The 21172-nt window shown below is 39.9% G+C and overlaps 1 protein-coding gene across 5 annotated transcripts in view; it reads left to right on the top strand.

The window, feature by feature from the left end:
- Positions 1–18: 18 nt before the first annotated feature.
- The window catches only part of LOC138960394 (E3 ubiquitin-protein ligase MARCHF8-like), a 29248-nt gene continuing 8094 nt past the window's right edge, over positions 19–21172 (top strand). The window contains exons 1-4 of one of the 5 annotated variants that reach the window (XM_070332295.1): positions 19–88; positions 652–1058; positions 13978–13998; positions 16588–16872. In XM_070332295.1, coding sequence (XP_070188396.1) covers positions 963–1058; positions 13978–13998; positions 16588–16872 — 402 coding nt within the window. In that variant the 5' untranslated portion in view covers positions 19–88; positions 652–962. Of the gene's footprint in view, positions 89–130; positions 433–651; positions 1059–7771; positions 7806–13977; positions 13999–16587; positions 16873–21172 lie in introns of those variants that run through there. The other 4 variants (XM_070332293.1, XM_070332297.1, XM_070332294.1 and 1 more) reach the window with 4 other exon arrangements.

Raw genomic sequence — 21172 nt, forward strand, 5'->3', positions numbered from 1 at the left:
GTAAGTACAAAAGAAGAAGCGGAAAATGGGGTAATTATTGGAGAGTTGTCTTTCCACCCAGCAAAACCGTCTTCACGTCGGCCTACAAGTAATCAGATTATTTTGCTCTTAACACAGTCTTGATAACGTGTATATTTGGTGTTTGTGTGTAATTCTCAGGACGCTAGATCATGGGTTATGTTTATATTTTTTGCAAATGTAAACAGGAAATACAACTTGGAAACAGAGGTCGCTTCTGATGACGTCACAATCAGCACCTGAGAGATTGGGCAGTACTATTTTCCTACTGTGTTGACTTTAGGCGATGGTTTGTGTTTTTCTCTCTTGATTTCGCTCTCCCGCTGTTAGTGAAGAAGGTGTGGTTTTGTAGCCGCAAACAAACTAAACTGAATTTGTTTTGCGTCTTTTGTTGTCAAGTCTAACCCGTTGAAGGTAAACTTCACCAGCAAGTTTAGATTCTTGATAAAAATTCATTGCTGAAAAATTATCTTGCCTTTTATTTTTGTATTTTCCATTCGTAATTGAAAAGGATAAGTATTTGCAGGTGCAAGAACTAGCAAGGGTGTGGGATTCATTCTCCTTTTTCTTGTTGAAGGGAACAACTATCATAGTTACTATGTCATTGTCAGATTTGTTCTGTTTTGATTTCAGGTGAGCAAGGAGGCGAGATTAGGACAGGAGGACTCCTGACAGAATTGTCTTGTCATTGTCACAAATCTGCTATTCCCTAATTGAAGACTCGGAGGAAATGGATCTGATCTGTGGATGCAAATTCAGTGACAGTCTTTCTTGGAAACTTAGCATTGACAGAGCGGTTATATCCAGTAGCTTTTCAACACTGACAGGGCCTGGTTACTTGTGAACAAAAATTCAGTTGAATTGAACAGTGACATGACATTCATGATATTCGTCGAGCCACTCAAGAGACAGTTCCGGTCTTTTCCCCAGATGTGTACTACAGAATGCCAATACAGAAAGTTGCTGTTCACCCAATGAGCACTATGAAAAGCAAAAAGGATTCCAAAGATGGAGCTAATAATGCAAAGGATGGAACCCAGGTCAGTTTGATTTTGTGAATGTTAATGCAGGGGTGTTGTTTGGGTCGGCCCTTCGGCCAATCGCCGATTTTTTTTTTCTTTGGCCAAAACTTTCATGTCCCGGACATGTCCCTTTCGGCCAAATGTCCGAAGAGTATTCGCCTAAATCGGCCAAAGTTTCAGGGGTGTTGCTAGACATTTTCATGTTGGGACATTTGGCCGAAACTGTCAGAAAGCTTTAGGACATCTTGGAAAATTTTCGGCCATTATTTTGTCTCATACAAAGTCACCGCAACATTGAAGCACAAGACTCAAGAGGGGAACACCAATACATACAATCATTATCTTAGGAACATAGATTACAGGGGCGGAACAGTTAAGCCAGAAGGGGGAGGGTACAACCTGGGGTCCAGACCAGGGTCCCGTTGGGGGGTCTGAGGGGCAAAGCCCCCCTGAAGCAGAAGAATTTTAGCTATTTTATAAACAATTTGTGGCTTATCCTTGATTTTAAACTAAACATGATCAACTGGTGTCAGCAGCCACTCATTATTTCTTTTAAGAAATTTAACGTTAGTATTAAAATTTAAATAATGGCAATTTATCTTCACTGGTCTAATATAGGTCCATGCTGATATTTGCTCCCGACATCATATAGTATCCGTCGCGATATAACCTTGAACGGTTGAAAACGACGTTAAACACCAAATAAAGAAAGAAAGAAAGAAAGAATCATATAGTATGGTTAGAAGGAAGACATATCGCATACTGTGACAATTAAACAATTAACTCTTCCCCCGGCTTTACAGACAGAATAAAAATCAAAAATCACAGACATATTTTTTTTTTTTTTTGGGGGGGGGGGGGGGGGGGGGGTCCTGAACCCCCGTAACAACCCCCCTAATCCGCCCCTGGATTATATGTTGCTTACTGCAACTGAAACAATCAGCTTTGCTGATTTAATTACATCAGACACCAGTTCTCTGAAACTTTTTCAAACCTTTAACTTTAATTTCTTGAAAGTAAAACTCTTCCATAACTTTAAGTTCCAATCTTGTGTTAATCTTGACAAGCCTTGGGAAACATGACTGGTAAAACACCAATAAAAAACGTGTAGGGTGAGCCATTTTGTTTGGAAACCACGATTTGGAGGACACTTTTCATTCTCTGGCTCAGCAGATTTCGATTCGCGGTGACTATCGTCTGCTGTGTCGTCTGCTTCGACCGACTCGACAACACGTACTACCACTCAAACTGACACTGTCCACATTCGCGGTGTTCCTGTCATTTTGTCTGTAATCACTTACCTTGGCGAAGGGTAGCAAACCTTGGCCAATTTAGTTTTTTTCATTTTTGGTTGCGACATGATGTTCAAATCCAAATCGAAAGCACTGACTGATTGGTAAACTATCGCAAACCGGCGAACGCAAACGCTGAGAGTGTGGTTTCCCTTGTCCAAGGGAAACCACTCTGGCATCTATATTGTTTGGCATTGGCCACAGGCGGAAGGTATCGTTCACTGGACCACTACTTACATAGAAAGACTATGTAAGTAGTGGTCCAGTGAACGATACCTTCCGCCTGTGCACTGGCTTCCGTTCAAAACATTGATGTTTCGTTTTTGGTATTCGCGAAGGAAATAAACGTCAGTCAGTTGACTAAGTACATCGGCAGCAGTTTTAGCAATCAAAGCCTGACCAATAAAAAAAACTGGACAAACTTTGGCCGATTTAGGAGAATACTCTTCGGACATTTGGCCGATAGGGACATGAAAGTTTTGGCCAAAGTAAAAAAAAAATCGGCGATTGGCCGAAGGGCCGACCCAAACGACACCCCTGAAGTTTGTCCATTTTTTTTGTATTGGTCAGGCTTTGATTGCTAAACCTGCTGCCGATGTACTTAGTCAACTGACTGACGTTTATTTCCTTCGCGAATACCAAAAACGAAACATCATTGTTTTGAACGGAAGCCATTGCCAACAAATATAGATGCCACACTCTCAGCGTTTGCGTTCGCGATAGTTTATCAGTCAGTCAGTGCTTTCGATTTGGATTTGAACATGTCGCAACCAAAAAAGAAAAAAAAACTAAATTGGCCAAGGTTTGCTACCCTTCGCCAAGGTAAGTGATTCCGGAGAAAATGACAGGAACACCGTGAATGTGGACAGTGTCAGTGTGAGTGGTAGTAGTGTTGTCGAGTCGATCGAAGCAGGCGACATAGCAGACGATAGTCACCGCGAATCGAAATCTGCTGAGCCAGAGCAGGGATCGCGTTAACGCATGTTTTTTGCGTATTTGACGCGTTTTAAAATCTGCCCACGCATTTTTCCAGCGCTTATGCGTAACGCGTACGCAAAACAACTTCAATTCAAAACGACATGCTCAGCAGCACATCCCAATACTGAATCAGACTATAGCACACGCGCGCGAGTTTAGAATCTCTAGTCTGTTCTGGATCAAACATAGCACAAGCGCGCGAGTTCAAATCTAAAGTCTGTTTTGGATCAAACAAAATGAGGTGACGTGCTCTCGGCATAAGAGTGTCGCAAGCGACGCAAAGCAACGCCGGTCGGTTTTCTGAAACAGAACATACACCCGAAATGCACTGGGCGTGTGGCGCCTAATCTAGGCCGAGAGACACTTTCAGTTCAAGCCTGTCTTTGATTCATTCAAAACGGCATGCAGCGAAAGTTGTCCTCGTTTTTTCGCACATCGTCATGATTTAACTGTGTTATAGTGTGACGCAAAATCGGTTCTGCTTTACGCGTTTTTTGGGCGACATTGCGTAAGCCGTACGCAATTTGAAAAATCCTAGCGCGATCCCTGCAGTGAATGAAAAGCGTCCTCCAAATCGTGGTTTCCAAGCAAAATGGCTCACCCCACACGGTTTTTGGCTCACGTAAGTGTAGCCTATGCGATGCTAACTTTTGTCTGTCTGTGCGTGCGTGCGTATATGTATGTATGTATGTCTGTGGTAGAAACTTTAACATTTGACTGAACACCGAAATACTAATTTTACCTGGTTATTATTCAAGCAACAGCTTCAAAGTATTGAAGCAATGATCAACATTTCGTCGGCACGTATACATGTAGTTAAAGTGTGTATCCAAAGAAAACGGGTGGTGGGGGGTTTTGGGGGGGTAAAAACAGGTGACTGGTTTGTGTCGTGTGTGGTATGTAGACCAGGTCAGGGGTCAAGGTTAGGTCAGATCGCGTGAAGGATTGTGGTATAGATACAGTTATCACCGAGCTGCAGTTCGCCGATTCGGAGAAGATGATTTCACATTGTTCGGTTTCGTAGCTCCAGAAAAATAGATAAAGAAGATACCAAAGGAGATTTCCTACAGGTTAATCTGCACAGCGTGTTTCCAGTGTCTGCGCGAAGAAGCGCTGTTGAAAGCGCAGTGTCGATCTGACCAACTGGCAGTCGTGTCCCCGTAAGTAGGCTACAGACAGACAGATCTAGATCTAGTGTCTTGCACCGTGTCACCTATGCTTACTGTGTGTGTGTGTATGTGTGACGGAGTGATTGAGTTTGTGTTACTGTTTGTCGATTTCTTACGTGAGCCTTGAAGGCTTCGCCTCTTGTTTATTGGTGTTTTACCGGTCATGTTTCCCAAGGCTTGTCAAGATTAGCACAATATTGGAAGAGTTTTACTTTCAAGAAATTAAAGTTAAAGGTTTGAAAAAGTTGCAGAGAGCTACATGATGTCTGATGTAGTTAAATCGCAGTTAAATCAGCAAAGCTGATTGTTTCAGTTGCAGTAAGCTACATATAATCCAGGGGCGGATTAGGGGGGGTGTTACAGGGGGTTCGGACCCCCTGCCCACCCCCCTCTCCGTCCCTCCAGCTGTTTCTGTCTGTAAAGCCGGGGGAAGAGTTAATTGTTTAATTGTTACGGTATGCGACATGTCTTCCTTCTAACCATACTATATGATGTCGGGAGCAGATATCAGTGTACAAGATAAATTGCCATTATAATATTTAAAACTAACGTTAAAAGAAATAATGAGTGGTTGCTGACACCAGTTGATCATGTTTAAAATCAAGGATAAGCCACAAATTGTTTATAAAATAGCTAACATTCTTCAGTTTCAGGGGGGCTTAGCCCCCCAGACCCCCCAACGGGACCCTGGACCCCAGGTTGTACCCCCCCCCCTCTGGCTTAACTGCTCCGCCCCTGTAATCTGTGTTCCTAAGACAATGATTGTATGTATTGGTGTTCCCCTCTTGAGTTTTGTGCTTCAATGTTGCGGTGAATTTGTATGAGCCAAAATAATAGCCGAACATTTTCCAAGATGTCCTAAAGCTTTCTGACAGTTTCGGCCAAATGTCCCAACATGAAAATGTCTAGCAACACCCCTGTTAATGTATGTATACACATATTGACATAAACGTGTGTATCGTTTGCTGTTTCTACTGCTAGTGCTAGTTAAATGAGAAGCATGAGTTCTGTTGCATGGTGCTTGGAAAATAGATTTATTATTGACCATGTCATTGTCATACATGTACTTATGTAGCTCATGATGAAAAAATCAATGTTTTATATAAATGTGTCGTCTGTTTTATGGATCTAGGTTAGTTGTTACTTGAATCGGAGTGGCTCAAAACCGGCGAGCCAGTAACGGAGCCCCCAGGCTCGGGAACCGGCAGTCACCTGTATCTAACAAAATAGACATTCCTAATTTTCGCTTCCCTGGCAGTTAGCCGTTCTTAGCTCAGTTGTTAGCAAACTGTGCAATGGTAAGTGAAGTCGTAGGTTCGAGCTCTGCCATTGCGGGTTATTTTATTTAAATATCTTCTTCTTCTGCGTTTGTGGGCTGAAACTCCCATGTACACTCGTGTTTTTGGCACGAGTGGAATTTTACGTGTATGACCGTTTTTTACCCCGCCATTTAGGCAGCCATACGCCGCTTTCGGAGGATTATTTAAATATAAAATCTTTTTAACTTCTTTTTCCCCTCTTAACTCTCCTTTCTTTTATTTTGCTCTATTCTTCTTTACTCGAAAGCATTTCGGTGATTGAACTGAGCTTGCAACAACAAAGCTCACTAGTCACTGATTCGGCATCAAGTTGATCACTGAATTTGTCTGTAAACCAACCAACGTGAATCACGGGTCCCAAGGCTTAACAAAATGCAGTACATAAATCATTAACATGGGAAAAAACCCCAATAATAAACAGGTTTCAGTTATGACTTCGACTTATGTCTCTGCTTCGACAGAATCTCTGACACATGCGAACCGCATCTCTCACTACGGTCAGTCGCTTATCAGTGATCGCGCTGTTGCCGAAATACAAATCTTTCTGATCAGCATTATTCTTTCTCCAAAAAAAGCCAAGAACACAGTTCTTTGAATTGAACTTTTGGAAGAAATTCATTAATGAACGACCCATCGGCCTTTCGAAAAATAAAGGTGGCTTGTGGAGAGAGCCGGTCCCCGAGCCTGGGGGCTCCGTAACTGACTCGCCGGATCTTCAGCCAAGGCCTACTTGAATCCAACCATGAATGTTATGCATTTGAAGACATCTTGACCTCAGGTCAAAATGAGTTCAGCCCATTCTCTTCCTGACAGGATGCCTTGAGTTTCCTTGTCTGGCAAGAAAACCGATTTTTTTTTTTTTTTTACATACAGGGTGACCCAAAAAAAAGAGTACCCAAACAAAACGTCATAAATTGAACAAAAATAAAGCAATCTTCATAAAATTTATTTACACACACAAGTAGCCTCTGCATGATTTGCACAGCAAATTTTAGCGTTCTAGCTTGTCTTTCAGGAAAGTTATGCTCATTCTACAGAACATGCTCCAAATGGCCTCCCCCGGATTTAAATCCCCCAGATTTCTATCTTTGGGGGTTCCTGAAAGACAACGTCTACAGGAACAACCCACAGACAATCACAGAACTCAAGAGAGCCATCACAACAACCATTCGCGGAATCACGCAACAGGAGTGTGTGCGGGTGATTGATAACTTTGCACGGCGAGTTCAAGTTTGCCTGCAGCGGCGGGGAGGCCATTTGGAGCATTAATCTTGATTTTGAGGATTTATTGTTAACCAAGAATTATTTTTTTTATACTAAATTATATTTGTTGAGTTTTTTTGCATTTATAGCTATTTCCACTTTTGGAGTACTATGATGGTATCTAGATTTGTTGGCATGCCAATGTGGAAGACTGTTTAGGTTTCTTTCAGTAGCCACAATCATGATTTATTATAAAGCAGGTAAACCTGAATCATGATTGGTAGTTGCGGATTTGACAATTGGATTTTAAAGTGATTTTTAACTTTGTTTTTCAGTGATATTAATACTAACAATAACATGTTCTTCCAATTCCATGCTTGGTGGAATTTATTTATATAAATAAATGTGTGTGTATGTTGTACATGTATAATGTAAGCCAGGGAGCTTCACTGCAAATCAGGAGGGTAGAGCATCGATCAGTGAATTCAGTTGGTCTTACTCTTATCTCAGCTAGCTGAAGCTTTTTGTCATTTATAGTTGAAACTAGTCAAATACATTACAAAAATATAAAGAGGTATAAAAGACCATCCAGTAATCTGGGGCATCAGTTAGCATTTAAGGGGTTCATCTAACCAGTAACTGAGTAAGCTGTTTCTTTTTTGCATATATATATAATGTCAATCCAAATACATAAACATAGATTTGCTGCTATATATTGTTCTCTGATTGCATTTTGCCATGCCACAATCCATTGTGCTTTCCTCTGGCAGTGAAACAGGTTGCACAGAAATGATTGATGTGACTGTGAGTATTGATTGACAGATTTCCCTGAATGCCAGACTCTGTTTCATTATTGACTGAGCTCTTAACAACTATGGTTCATTTGCTCCTAGAAGCCTTCTAACCTACACCTCGCTTTCACTAGTTTCAGGCTAAGCTTCACAGGTTTGTTGGCCTTTCACATCTTTTTTTCATAAATTGTATCATATATACATGTTAATGTACTGTCTGGGTCATAGAATAAGCTTGACCAAAATCACTCTCATGTGAAACTTGCCTTTTTATGGCTGAATTATTGACTCTGGGACTGATCTAGTGATGTGTAAACTTGTATTTGTACGGAAATATGCACACAAAACGTAGTGCTGTCAGACATCCCAATTAGTTTTATGTATATATATAATATATATTCGACTAAAAGTATTAATTTCAATTTTCAGCCTAAAATGGAAATTGGAATCTTCTTGACAAATTACGGAAATATGCACACAAAACGTGGTGCTGTCAGACATCCCAATTAGTTTTATGTATATATATAATATATATTCGACTAAAAGTATTAATTTCAATTTTCAGCATAAAATGGAAATTGGAATCTTCTTGACAAATTCTACAGTACGTCATTATCTAGTAATAGGTGGTATGGTGATCTGTATCTGTTTGCCTGTTTCTCCGCTACACTGTCTACGTTAAGAGAATGGGGAAGTCATTCCACCTGTAGAGGCTGTAGAGATGTTTTGCAGAGAAAAATGCAGGTGTTAGTGTTACTATTTTGTCTCACTTGGTGAGAGCAACACTTGTAGTTGTACCCAGCAAGTTCAAGGTATTTGTGTGCATTAGACTGTGTATAGATTTATAGGTCACTGACTTTGCACAATATTGGTTCTTTATTGTTGTGAACAACATTTGACACTGTGTTGTGCTTTAGCCTTTACTTGGTTCACTGATTTGACTGAGTTTTATATGTTTTATTACATGGGTCAATTACCACACCAGATATGACCAGCTGTATCCCTTCCTTGTTCAGTACATAAACTGTAAGACATGTTTGTGAGTTGTAAACCAAGTTGCAGTTGCACATAAGTAGCTGAGTAAGTAGTCTGCAGTGGTTTTTGGTTCTTTCTGTGTTCATTATGTATGTATAATATGATCCAGTTAATGTGAGGAAATTTAGAATTAAAAACATAGAACATGTTTCTTGCTGGCACTGCTTTGTAGTGTGTAAGTGTACATTTTTGCACGAGTCACTTTGCAGGCACTCACATAGTACATGTATCTCTCTCTCTCTATATGTATATATACTAGATGAATACCCGCTTCGCCGGGAAGAAGTCGAGTCGAATACCCGGCTGTCCCGGCGCACCGCACGAAGGAAGGGAGATAAACGCGCAAAACACTGGAGAAGAGTAAAAATAGTATAACGGGAATATGGATTGAGCGTTGTCGACAGTGACCTTCTAAAAATAGAAACGGGAATATGGATTGACGCCACACAAAGGAAGGGAGATAAACGCTGAAAACACTGGAGAAGATAAGGAAGAGTTACTGGGAATGGATCCAGAGAAAAACCAAAATCGGTTCAGCGCTGCGCGCTGAGAGCACGTGTTGAAATATCTCATCGAGCAGGTTGTGTCCGGGGTGTACCTGAATATGGGCACCAAATTTGAAACAGATCCATCGAGAACCTTGGGCGTGCATCGCGGACACACACACAGACACAAGTCGTATATATATATATATAGATAACATCAGAAGTTGTGAAAGAAACAATTGAAAGTCAGCAGAGACTTTCTTCTGAGATTTGTTAAAATCAGGCGTGGGAATTGTCCGCCGAAAGGCAAATTTCCGTGAATTTTTTTTGTTTTGTTCCGCCGAAAAAACAAAAGTGTCCGCCGAAAAAATAAATGGGGGAGGCAAAAATGGTTCTAAAAACTGAATTTAATGGCAAACTTGGAGCTCAGATGACACCAAATTGCACCATTTGGGTTCTTTGAAGAAAAACAATTCCGGGGGGGGGGTCAGAAAAACAAATCAAAAAGCAAAAGTGAAAGGAACCAGCTAATATTTGCTGTGACATGTTGATGGTTTTAGTGGAAAGAGTCAGTGCTTTCTTACTTGCAATGTTGGTACATTTAGACAGGTGCATTTAGACAAATATTAGGCCTGTGAGAGTTTTCCTGGTCAAAACTTGGCAGTGTCTCAAACAGTTTTACAGGCAACTCTCTCCATAGTGTGTTTTTGTATGACTGGCTATGCACTCAAACAGTTTTACAGGCAACTCTCTCCATAGTGTGTTTTTGTATGACTGGCTATGCACTCAAACAGTTTTACAGGCAACTCTCTCCATAGTGTGTTTTTGTATGACTGGCTATGCACTCAAACAGTTTTACAGGCAACTCTCTCCATAGTGTGTTTTTGTATGACTGGCTATGCACTCAAACAGTTTTACAGGCAACTCTCTCCATAGTGTGTTTTTGTATGACTGGCGATGCACTCAAACAGTTTTACAGGCAACTCTCTCCATAGTGTGTTTTTGTATGACTGGGATGCACTCAAACAGTTTTACAGGCAACTCTCTCCATAGTGTGTTTTTGTATGACTGGCTATGCACTCAAAACATGTGCTCATCGTGTACATATCAAGTAGACATGGAGGTACTTGTACTGCTATATGTAATGTGATGGGTGGTGGATGACCCAGGAAGTAGGAAGGATCCGGTTTCAATGTCAAGTTGCTACTGGCAGTATCCTTGACCAGTCTTCTGTGTTACAGTGGAACCCGCCTTTTAAGACCCTCAATTTAAGACTACCTCCTTTTTAAGACCTTGTTTTCTCAGACTTTCATCATTACCTGTGTAAATGTACCCCCATTTTAAGACTACCTCCTTTTTAAGGCCTGACTTGTTCAATTTTGTTGAGGTGTTAAAATGGGTGTTCCACAGTAGTGTTACTGTTTGCCTCACAACCGCAAAAACAAGTCTTGTGTTCAGTCAGCAGAGGCAGCAGGAACCTCACAACTTCATTATTCAGTCTTTGCATGTGACTAGTCTAAGCAGGATATGTGTAGACCTGCATGTTTTTAGTTAGGATCAAAGTGTTATTAGTTGAGAAAAGAGTCATTGTTATGTAAGTTTAAACCGGTTTTGCTCCATGAGTTGTCACACACACACACACAGGTGGGGCTGTTTTAGATTTCATATTTGGAGAGCACTGAAAGAACAAAGACAGCTGCTACTAACTACTGATATCATGTGTTACATTTGTCACTGTCATCACACCCAACAGTTTGCACACAGCTGCTGTCCTTGGTGCTAAGCTGTGTCTCATGTTTTAATTCATACAGTTCACCCTACTTGCTGAGACAGACTGATGGGACTTCTCCTGATGTTTCCTTTTGTTGTGCACACAGCTGTCTGTTTGTGTTCCCTGTCTGTGGGTGTCAAGTTTCTGTCTTTGTTAATCACAATGTGTTTTGGCCCTTCTGAAAACTAACCTTGTATAGACCGTGTATTTCTGTCTTTCTGAAAGCTAGCTAACAAGTAACATGCCTGTCCTGTCCTTTTTTGTGACAGGAAACGGTTGCCTCACTGTTGATTTTTGTGATATAGATGGTTCATAGTCACGTTTGTTTGTGTAATCTGTGTAACCATCGCGGTTCGGGATTCTTGTTTCCAAGGACGACGATTGTAAACATTCACTCTCTGTCTCAAAGTCTTCATCAAAGCTGATCATTATAGTTTAAAGTAACAGCTCAGTTTGTAACCTAAGGCTCTGTAATCATAACATGCACAATAAAAAGTCATACAACATTTAGAAGAAAAGATATTTGCTAAAACCTTACTGAACTCGTAAAGTATATACGATTGCAGCTCTGTGCATTTTTTGACTGGAAGAAAAGCGATGCAAAGTTTAAGTTTGAAGTCATGGACAAGAGGTATGATGTGACAATAGGTGCCTAAAGTTAGCAGTGTCTTAAACTTTTGCAGTATGGGGCAATATTGGGGACAGTTCAAAGTCAAATAAAGCTGATCAGGTGTAAAGAAGGTAGAAGCCATACGCTCCTTTTCAAATATGTGTCTCAGAAACACAACCAAATTCCACGTTTTCATGAGTTGTTCAGATAACGAACAAAATGATGACAAATGTGATGTTTAGTGGCTTGTACTTGTAGTCAGACCAGCTTTTTTGTCTGTCCTCGGGGAGCAGGTCGCCTTTTGTTTCAAAAAAAGCTGGTCGGACAACAAGCCAGCAAACATCTTATAATGTAGCTGTTTTATCAGTAGGATTTTCTCATTGCTCGTTCCTCGTGGGGTTAGTTTGGATATATCTATGATCACATACTGGTACTTGCCAGGAGCTTTGCTTTGGTTATGTTGGGTAGTTCAGGTGTGACCGTTTTTCATACTTTGATATCACAAGTAGTCTTTTGATACTTTGATATCACAAGTAGTCTTTTGATACTTTGATATCACAAGTAGTCTTTTGATACTTTGATATCACAAGTAGTCTTTTGATACTTTGATATCACAAGTAGTCTTTTGATACTTTGATATCACAAGTAGTCTTTTGATACTTTGATATCACAAGTAGTCTTTTGATACTTTGATATCACAAGTAGTCTTTTGATACTTTGATATCACAAGTAGTCTTTTGATACTTTGATATCACTAGTAGTCTTTTGATACTTTGATATCACAAGTAGTCTTTTGATACTTTGATATCACAAGTAGTCTTTTGATACTTTGATATCACAAGTAGTCTTTTGATACTTTGATATCACAAGTAGTCTTTTGATACTTTGATATCACAAGTAGTCTTTTGATACTTTGATATCACAAGTAGTCTTTTGATACTTTGATATCACAAGTAGTCTTTTGATACTTTGATATCACAAGTAGTCTTTTGATACTTTGATATCACAAGTAGTCTTTTGATACTTTGATATCACAAGTAGTCTTTTCATACTTTGATATCACAAGTAGTCTTTTGATACTTTGATATCACAAGTAGTCTTTTCATACTTTGATATCACAAGTAGTCTTTTGATACTTTGATATCACAAGTAGTCTTTTGTTTGTGAGTGTTTGTAGAACTATAAGTATAACTTCATGTGTTCACTAATTTTTGCACCTATAGATTAAGGGATTCCTTGTGTTGTTTCAAACCCAAAACCAAAATGTGTATCACCTGGAGTGATTTGAGACGGTTTGTTGCCAGATTCGTTTCCATTAAGAATCAAACCTGGAGTATTAAATTCTTTCTTTTTTTTCAGGGGGGGGGGATAAGATCTGATTGATCTATTAATGTATTAATTTTGTTGCTGTCTTTGTTAGTGAGAAGACCCACCATGGTCCCAGTAGTTGTTTTGACAGCAAAGACTTTTGCAATCAGGTATGCTTAGTTCATGTGTCTTCAGACAGAATCAAGTTGTTGAAAAACATTTGCTTCCTGTTGACTGGTAGGGTGTTAAATAAGACGGCTTTGTCCACACCACAATCGTGACTTAGGAACTAAGGAAGTTTTTTTGTATCTAAGTGTGTTTATAATTATCAAGTAAACTCAGTTCTTTCTGTGTTCTTTCTTCATGTTTGTGTCAGTGTGTGTCAGTGTGTGTCAGTGTGTGTCAGTTTGTGTCAGTGTGGGTCATAAAACACTGATATTTCAAGATAAAACACAGAAAAGGTAAGTTTATAGAACATTTAGATATAGACAAAACAAATCGTTCACTAAAAAAAAAAGTGGTCAAACAAGATACACGACAGACAAATGATGGTGACCCGTCATCGGTTAGCTTGTGATGTTAGCTCCTTGTAAGATCGCAGGAAAGAAAATGACGAAAGGAATTATGCAGAAAGAAAACAGAGTGTTCAAAAGAAAAAGCCGAGAAATGTGTGAGGATATTTGATTATGACAATATGTTGATTGCACAAGTAATGCCTACATGTACTTAGCTTTCCAACTTCATGGGTTGAAGTGTGCTGAAATATTTTTAGTCCATTCCCTCATTCGTGTAACAAAGCTTCCACCAGTTCTTTTGTGTTCACATGAAAGGTGACGTACAGCTACCATGAGAATGATTACCAGAGCTGATATTGTATTTATGTGTGGAACAGGCTGTAACTAGTGTAAGCATACATTTTTGATGTTGCCCAAGTTTATTGTCACTAAAAAGAACAAGTTTTGGGGGGAAATTGCAGGTTACAAGGAGGATAATTAAGGTGTGGTATGTTGCTAAGTTTTGCAGTTCAGCCAGTTAGCACTTTTCTTTGTGTGAAACACATGTTTGTATTGATTTGTTTTGGAACAATAATGCATGAGCCATTAGAGAATACTTGTTTTGTTGAATACCTTTTTTGTCAGTACATTAACAACAAGGGGTTTCTACCTGACTGGATCCATCACCTTTATTTCACTTACCAAAAGTCTTCTTTTCCACATCCTTATTTCTCTGCACCCCACATGTCGTATGAGGCGACTAACGGATTCTGTTTCTCCTTTTACCCTTGTTAAGTGGTTCTTGTATAGAATATAGTCAATGTTTGTAAAGATTTTAGTCAAGCAGTATGTAAGAAATGTTTAGTCCTTTGTACTGGAAACTTGCATTCTCCCAGTAAGGTCATATATTGTACTACGTTGCAAGCCCCTGGAGCAATTTTTTGATTAGTGCTTTTGTGAACAAGAAACACTTAACAAGTGGCTCTATCCCATCTCCCCCCCCCTTTCCCCTATCCCATCTCCCCCTTTCCCTCGTCGCGATATAACCTTCGTGGTTGAAAACGACGTTAAACACCAAATAAAGAAAGAAAGAAAGAACAACAAGGGGGACAGTTTTCTATCTTTTAGATATTGATTAATGACTGATTGATGAATTGATTGATTTTGTGCATGTTTTCTTTGTTCGAATTTGTAAATTTGTGTATTAATTTTAGTACATGTACTGATGTAGTAATGTGTACATAATCAGGTATTATTATGATGTATAAATCTTCAACCACATTCTGCTCTTCATATATTTAGATGTCTCAGTAATACTAATAGCAGGGAAGAATGGAACTTCATAGGTAAGCTCTGCAATGTAAAAATAGTTGTTATTTACATTTCTCAGAAATTATATTTACATAGACCTTGAAAACAGCATTGCAAACTTGCATAGCTACTTAATGCCACTACTCTTTTGTGCTCCTTTTCAAATGTTCTTGTTAGACTTTTTCTTAAACCCCGTCGCGATATAACCTTCGTGGTTGAAAACGATGTTAAACACCAAATAAACAAAACCAAGAATAACTGTGTCCCCTTCTGCTGTACGTACAGCCTTGTACAAAAGCGTAGGGAGCTTGTAGTTTAATATGAAAACTATCGCAATACACTTCAGTGTGAAAAGGCAGTTTACAGAGCGGCAAGCTGTTCTTTGTCACTGTGCACAGAGAACAGGAAAAATATGGCATGCCGCATTCCACACTCAATATTCATTGAAATTGTTGTTTAGAGAGAAGAGCATATTCTTTTGAGAATGACTTGGAAGCTTTCAGCTGCAGATTACTTAAAAAAATCCGAATATTAGACGTTTGCAGCTTTTCACTTTTTCTGTTTGTAAAAAAAACATTTTTCCCAGTTGAATTAGAGAGAGGGAAAGAGAGGCGGTGTCTGTTTGTGAGTGAGGAAAAAAGGTGAATAATAGATGGTTGCTAAAGTAAAGAGCGGAGGGGTTTAGCATGTTGCTGTCAAATGCTGAGTTGTGCCTGCTTATCTCTATTCATGAATTCAGAGCATTCAAATTGAATGTATGAGTCTGAACTGTTTTTTGAATGAAAAGGGAGACACTTTATGCATGACCGCCCTTACTTTGCAAGATGAGCCCGCTCTTTTCTTGATGTTTGTCCTTGATGCGTTTGCATGCACCAGAGGTTTGGGCTAGTTAACACGGTGTACATGTACTGACAAAGAGACATGATGTGTCATGATGTTTGGGCTAGTTAACACGGATGTACATGTACTGACAAAGAGACATGATGTGTCATGATGTGTCATGATGACACCAGGATTTGTTTTTTCTTGAGGTTTGCGGAAAGAGCAGCACAGCGGTTTGAGGTGTTTCATTGACAGTTATTGTTGTAGTTGTTTCGCATCTTTGAGGTGGGCTTAAAGGCATATGTACGCGCTCCCGTGTTTACAAAGTGTAGTTTGCCCATAATCGATGTCAAACGCACCATAAGACCATATAATGACGATATGTCACCATGCGCGGACCATAATACATGCATTACAGCTTGTTCTAGCCTCTGAAAAAGTGAGGATGTCAACAAAGCCGCGGTGTTAGCTCCCTTGCATCAACGTTACATGTGTTGCCAAATCTATAAATAGGACGATCCAGATCAAAATGAAAATTAACATATCTCAACATTGAAGGGGTCCTAGACCACAATATTTTGCAGGGAACTTAATTTAGCATGTCTCCAGCTGTTGGTAAAGCAATTAGCGTGTATAGTCATCGAGTACATATGCCTTTAAGTTAATGTCTTTTTTCTTTTTTTTTTCCATTTCACGGGCATTTGTGATGCATGTGTGGGCTTAAGTTAATGTTGCTGTCATTTTACATCTGTGTGATAGGCTGAGGTTACCATTGTAGTTATTTCACATCTGTGAGGTCGGCTCACAAATGGAACTGGGTCTTTCCGTGAAGGTCAGTGACTCAGAGATAAGCAAGGGAATGAAAGTGTACATTGGTATGGTGGTGATGGTGGGGCAGGGGGAATGCATACATTTTACTGGTAAACCTTTATAACTTGTACATGTATCTGTATGGGCAGGAGGTGGTCATTGGGGCCGGGATGGAGGCCAGCGGCGGTGGTGATGCCACAGAAAGGTGTGACTCACAGATGTCCTCCATATCAGAACGCCTGGACATCTGCCGTATCTGTCACTGCGAGGGGGAGGAGGGTAACAAACTCCAGTCGCCCTGCCTGTGTCTGGGCTCTCTGAAATATGTCCACCTTCGCTGCCTCCAGAAATGGATCAAGAGCTCAGAGAAAATCTCCTGCGAGCTGTGCCGCTTTGAGTACATCATGACCACCAAGACCAAACCTTTCAGAGAGGTAGGCTGTGCACATGCGTTGAAGATTCCCTTCAATCAATCAATCAAAATATCGCGCGTATTCCGTGGGTACAGTTCTAAGCGCAGGGATTTATTTATTTATTTAAAAAAAAAAAAATGTATGCAATTTATATCGCGCACATATTCAAGGCGCAGGGATTTATTTATGCCGTGTGAGATGGAATTTTTTTCACAATACATCACGCATTCACATCGGCCAGCAGATCGCAGCCATTTCGGCGCATATCCTACTTTTCACGGCCTATTATTCCAAGTCACATGGGTATTTTGGTGGACATTTTTATCTATGCCTATACAATTTTGCCAGGAAAGACCCTTTTGTCAATCGTGGGATCTTTAACGTGCACACCCCAATGTAGTGTACACTTAGGGTAGCCTTGTCCACTGAGTATTATACAGAAACAGAACTGACATGTTTGACTTAGGAAATGTCACACATAATCTTCAAATCGTTAAGAGTTTAAGTTTTGGAACTTGAGTAAGGAAAAATGTGCTTTGAAAGTGAAAGAAATAACTTTTTTAAATGAATGCTTGCAGAAGTGTCTAAACCTGGAATCATATCTTTGTCCCCTTTATGAAAAAAACAAGATGTTATTAAACTTATGAATAACAAAGAATACAGCTTGATTATTTGGCTTATTCTGTAACATTTTACTTGTGTTTTGGCCAAGGAAAGCACTTACATGAGATACTTGCATATGGCATTAGGAGGTGCTTCTGCTTCTGTGAGTTTGAGCCTATGTCTAATTACCTTGCATATGAGATAGGGAAGAGGGGAGAAGAGCAGAGATGAAAGGGTTCAAACCCCTTGTACTTTTGTAGTACATTGCCTGCTCGTTCATATTCACCTTTTTAAAGAGCGTTAAGTGGACACTGAGAAACTGAACAAATAGATTTCCCCTATTTACTACTGCCTGCCCATATACAGTACAATACAATACAATACGTACAGGGCAGTACAATACAATACAATACGTACAGGGCAGTACAATACAATACAATACGTACAGGACAGTACAGTGCAATACAATACAATACGTACGGGACAGTACAATACGTACAGTACAGTACAATACAATACATACAGTACAGTACAATATAATACGTACAGTACAATACAATACAATATGTACAGTGCAATACAATACATACAATACAATACGTACAGTACAGTACAATACAATACGTACAGTACAATACAATACGTACAGGACAGTACAATATATACAGTACAGCAGTCCCTCTCATGAACGGACACCCTTGGGCCATAGCAAAACTGTCCGTACATTGCAGGTGTCCGGTCACGGGAGGGGTGACCACACCACCCCCTCCCCCATACACTCATACAGAGACACACAAACAACAGGATTGAGTCTATATATTATGCTAATCACTTCTTGTGGCTACTAAACAATAAACTCCTAATACTTCTTTAAACGTTCTGTAAAAATGATTTGTATGAAAAGTGTTGAAAAGAAGAGATAAAATAAATCCTCAAGGCAGTGAACACACTCACCATGCACTGACACACGAAAGCAGCCACACAAACACAGCACAGAGGAGCGTGTGCAGATGCTTTGCAAGAATAAGCTTGAAAACCAGTTTGAATAAATAGCAGCAGATAGAGCTGCATGTCATAATCATGTAATTTATTTTCATCTTGTCTGGCTTTATTGACATGCATGCCGATCATGTGGCATGGCAGTGACTTTTCATTCTTCAGTCGGAAATACACTGTACATAACACAGCTCCCACTCTCCCTCACTAATGCCTACCCCAAGCCGTGACAACTGATGCTTGGAAATTGTGTGGAAGAGTACACCTCTCTATTTCTCTCCAATGCTCTTCCTGCTGACATGCAGTGACACCGGACACCCCACAGAGTTTAGCCAGCTACCCCTCCACCCCCCCTCCCTCTCTCTCTCTCACTCCCTCCAGCCATGTACTGTTTGGGGCTGTGGCCAGAGAGGTCAGCTCCAACTGTTCACTCAGAGCAAAACCAGTTGACTGTGTCGTAACTTTTGACAAAGCAAGACAACTGAAGGGTTCACAGATTAGGCAACCGACTCACTGGTCAAGGCTGAGGGGAAACAAGAGTATCTTGTCAATGAAAGAGGTTACACACAGACACACGATGCTGAGAACTGTGGCCGGTTTTTCACTCTCTTTCGCTCAGGACCTTCATCGACTGTGGTTTCTGTTGTTTACGTCCAACAGACAAGAATAAAGAGCATGTGCAGTGCAGTTTCATGTTGGCATCTTCGCATGTACTCCACTCCTGACCAAAACTAACTGATGGGTACAGGTGCACTCAAGTTACCAGTGACTGTCGTCACGCCATTGCGGCTGCGATCTTTGTACCAAGAGCCGGACTGCTCTGTTATCGATTTTGTTGTGGTGAAAATTTGACGATGGTCTGTCCGTACATTGGAGGTATGACCTGCTGTTGGGACCGAAAATGAGTGTCCGCGTCCACGTTTTGCAGGTGTCCGTTTAAGGGGGGGCAAATATAGAAGGAAAACACTCCGTGCCGAGCAAATGTGTCCGTACATGTCAGGTGTCCGCTCACGCCGGGGGCCGTACATTGCAGGGACTGCTGTACAATACAATACGTACATGACATGACAGTACAATACACTACGTATAGTACAATACATACAGTACAGTACAATACGTACAGTACAATACAATATGTACAGTACAGTACAATACAATACATACAATATGTACAGTACAATACGTACAGTACAATACGTACAGTACAATACAATACATACAGTACAATATGTACAGTACAATACAATACGTACAGTACAATACAATATGTACAGGACAGTACAATACGTACAGTACAATACAATACGTACAGTATAATAAATATGTACAGTACAATACAATACGTACAGTACAATACGTACAATACAATACGTGCAGGACAGTACAATACAATACGTACAATACAATACGTACAGTACAATACGTACAGTACAATACAATACGTACAGTGCAATACAATACAATACGTACAGGACAATACAATACAATACGTACTGGACAGTACAATACAATACGTACAATACAGTACAATATGTACAGGACAGTATTACTTTATTATCTCAATAGAGAAAAGAAATGTGATGATATCAAGTAAGCTCCATATGTGGCCAAATAAACACAATGACTGGTGATGATATCACATTTTTGTTGGTATTTTATGCAGATGAATTGTCAATAGGCAAGCGGTCTTTTGTTTATATCATTTTGTAGATCAACAGATGCTCGACACGTATCTGCGTACATTGATATAATATGAGACCCTCTGTATGTCTTGAATGCAGAGTGTTTGTGTTTTTTCTTACCCCTATTACAGTTGATTTAGCTGTTTATATACACTGGGCACTGACACTTTGCACAAAGACCTCCAGACATGGCCAAAGTCGGGTTTGAACTTCAGCGAATGTCTAATATTAAGTCACAGCATCATTTTCGGTTTCAAAAAAGGAAAATAACCTTCAGACAAGATCAAATTGTGGTTGATCTCTGTGAAATGTCAAGGTCACAGCCATCTCGAGTTTCTTTCCTCGATGATTAACACATAATGATGATGTACATGAATTATAAATCAATGCAGCTTCCTGGTACACTAAATTGTCACCTGAAGCTGAGGCTGCTGACCATTCCTCCCCCCTCCCTCTTTGCCCTCTTCTTGCCCCCAAAGAGAACCATGCAACAGCTGGTATGAATGTGATGTTATTCACTAATTCATTATGATCATAAGTGAGCTATGAACGAGCACATGTTTGTGGCCATGAAATTGTGGAAGGAACCACTTTTCAGGAATAAGCATGATCAACATTGAGCAGTAAATGTACACATTTTTGTGAACAGTAGGGATAGGAAATTATGGAAAGAGCTGAAAATTGAAAAAGCCAGTTTAGGATTAGATAACGTAAGGTATTGATACAGATTAACGACAGGTTTTGTTACAGATAACGTAAGGTATTGATACAGATTAACGACAGGTATTGATACAGATTAACGACAGGTATTGATACAGATAACGACAGGTATTGATACAGATAACGTAAGGTATTGATACAGATAACGACAGGTATTGATACAGATAACGTAAGGTATTGATACAGATAACGTAAGGTATTGATACAGATAACGTAAGGTATTGATACAGATAACGACAGGTATTGATACAGATAACGTAAGGTATTGATACAGATAACGTAAGGTATTGATACAGATAACGACAGATATTGATACAGAT

This window comes from Littorina saxatilis, linkage group LG2 (assembly GCF_037325665.1).
Source record: "Littorina saxatilis isolate snail1 linkage group LG2, US_GU_Lsax_2.0, whole genome shotgun sequence".
In the NCBI taxonomy this organism is placed as follows: Eukaryota; Metazoa; Mollusca; class Gastropoda; order Littorinimorpha; family Littorinidae; genus Littorina; species Littorina saxatilis.